At 40.6% G+C, this 2,342-nt stretch overlaps 1 protein-coding gene across 1 annotated transcript; it reads right to left on the bottom strand.

Moving 5' to 3' along the window:
• Nucleotides 1-198: 198 nt before the first annotated feature.
• On the bottom strand, nt 199-2,132 carry LOC111952369 (mitochondrial import inner membrane translocase subunit Tim13). The gene is made up of 3 exons (XM_023970973.2): nt 1,894-2,132; nt 1,389-1,457; nt 199-1,212 (listed from the first exon to the last, which is right to left on the bottom strand). Exons 1-3 carry the CDS (start codon nt 2,011-2,013, stop codon nt 1,114-1,116), a joined length of 288 nt encoding a protein of 95 aa, XP_023826741.1. The 5' UTR covers nt 2,014-2,132; the 3' UTR covers nt 199-1,113.
• Nucleotides 2,133-2,342: the final 210 nt, after the last annotated feature.

Raw genomic sequence — 2,342 nt, 5'->3', positions numbered from 1 at the left:
CCCAACTGTCATTTGTCTTATTTAGCCAATCACCATTTTGATGCAAGTTCAATAGACCAACCAAAACGTTTGACAATTATGTGCACAGCTATAGCAGATTCTTGTCAGGAAGTCTTGCATGAAAGCATCTTTACGTGACTAAATCTACATAGCTTCTAGAAGCTGTTCAGGCACTACATGAAATATGAGCCACACTGGTTCCTCAAGCAACAGAGCATTTATTCATTTTCAAAGGACAAAAACAGCAATTTGACAAATTTCATCTGGATTTATTTAGTTCTGACAAGTGAAAAAGGCCATTCCAGTCAGTCACAAACACCTCAGTTCTCTGAGCACCACCCACCGTTCAGCATTCACAGGCCATTTCTTTTTACTTCTCTACACAAGTCAAAGGGCTGAATGAAGTGGAGCTGTTCCCAGAAATCTGACAAACCAAGCACACAAAGCCAGCTGGGTTCAACACAAAGTCTGCACCACAGCAGACCTTGTTAAAACAGACCCACTACTGTGGTGGGCAGATAGAGTGACAACTGGAACGAAAGTCTTGACAATACTGTTTTGTTCTCAACACGTATTCTGATATAGGATTCTTTGGCTTGGCCGGGTTCACAGTTATGAAAACAAAAACTTGTTCCTCAATTCTTCCCCATGAGAGAAACTAGGTTTACAGAGGAAAGTGGTGGTAAAATAAACCTTACCTAACCTCTTCAGGGAACTGTTTCACCCACACAAACACATAGCCACAGCCTGTGACAAACTGAAGAATGGGTACCWGGCACTGAATTTAACAGGACAGTTACAGAGAGTAGACTAGTTTAGAGAATGATTGAAAAGTGACATAATTACAGAAAATCTTTCATGAAAATGAATTCATGACTCTTGTAATAAAAATAAACATATAAGATATCCATTTGTTAAACTATCCTTTAGTGAAAGGAGAATGTCCACAAGTATTATGGCTGCTTTTCACAAGATCTGCAAACCAAACCGGTCCATGAGGTGTTGTCACAGAAGTTTGTGTGTCATCGTGCCAGCCTCAGCCACTACCATTAACACCTTCCCTGGCATATGTTTTGGCTTTGCTAAGGTGTGGCTGGCAGAGTAGGTTAATGTTCATATACGAGCCCTTTCCCTCTGTAGTCTGGAATTGTAGGCACGGGACACAGTATTCCATGCATCCATATATCGATCCATGCACATAGCGATGCATTTCTGCAATAAACAAAAAAATCTGTCAGCATTACCACTGCATAATATTTGCATTTTATGATGTCCAACATACCAGATGTCTCAAATGAAAATTCACTGACTCAAGTTAGGGGTCACAAATCAACCACTTCCCATCCATATCCCGTTATTATAAACTGCAAATAAATACACTGGCATACCTGTTCAGAGTTATCCAACGTGCCTCCTGGTTTGCCTATGCATTTCTTGAAGCATTTGTCTGTCATCCTCTACAACAAAGGAGAAAGATAAGATTTAACCCACCATCACTCACCTCAGGCTCCACGACCTGACAGGCAATTTAACTAACGTTACATTGAGAGCAGTCCTGGCCTACAGACCAAATATGCCGTTTGTAGTTAACTATATGCATGTAATAAAATATTTACATGGCTTTCTAACAAACAGCATGCATTCATTCATTCATTCGACAGGCTAAGGTAGCTAGTTAGCTAACTAACGTTAGCCAGCTTGTAGCTATAAGGCCTATTGTATTCGTAGCTTACTAACTAGTTGTATGGTGGTAGTAACTTACTGCTTTCACATGAGCTTTTTCAACTTGCTACTCAACAATTAGTTAACCAGTCAGCTAGCGGTCCGGTGTCTAACTTTACCTGTATACAATGAATGTAGTTGACTACCTAGTTAGYTAGTATAGCAAATTACCTGCAAGAGCTCTTGCGCATTAGCCACCGCAATCTGGACCTTCACTTGCTCCATGATTGTCCCGGTGTCCATTTTACCGGACCCAGCACCTGATGAAAAGTCGGAACCAAATCCGTCCATAACGAATTGTGATAGCTAATATTAACTTTAAGAAATGAAACTGTAGCTACCTAACTACACGTGTAGCTCTTGCAACCACTTCGACAAGTTGCCCTTGAAACAAGATAATTCGATCACGTGACTTCCTGTAATTGTGATTCCAACATGGGAGATGTAGTTTTCAGTTTCCTAGCCAGTTCAGTTCACTAAGGGTCTGTTTCACAGACAGGGCTTAGATTAAGCCAGGAGCAGGAGTAGCACTTAATGTGTACAGTCGTGGCCAAATTTGAGAATGACACAAATATGAATTTTTACAAAGTCTGCTGCCTCAGTGTCTTAAGATATTTTTG

Source organism: Salvelinus sp. IW2-2015, linkage group LG26, assembly GCF_002910315.2.
Source record: "Salvelinus sp. IW2-2015 linkage group LG26, ASM291031v2, whole genome shotgun sequence".
Taxonomy (NCBI): Eukaryota; Metazoa; Chordata; class Actinopteri; order Salmoniformes; family Salmonidae; genus Salvelinus; species Salvelinus sp. IW2-2015.
The sequence above is the reverse complement of the archived record's forward strand: the minus strand, read 5'-3'. Positions and strand labels throughout refer to the sequence as shown.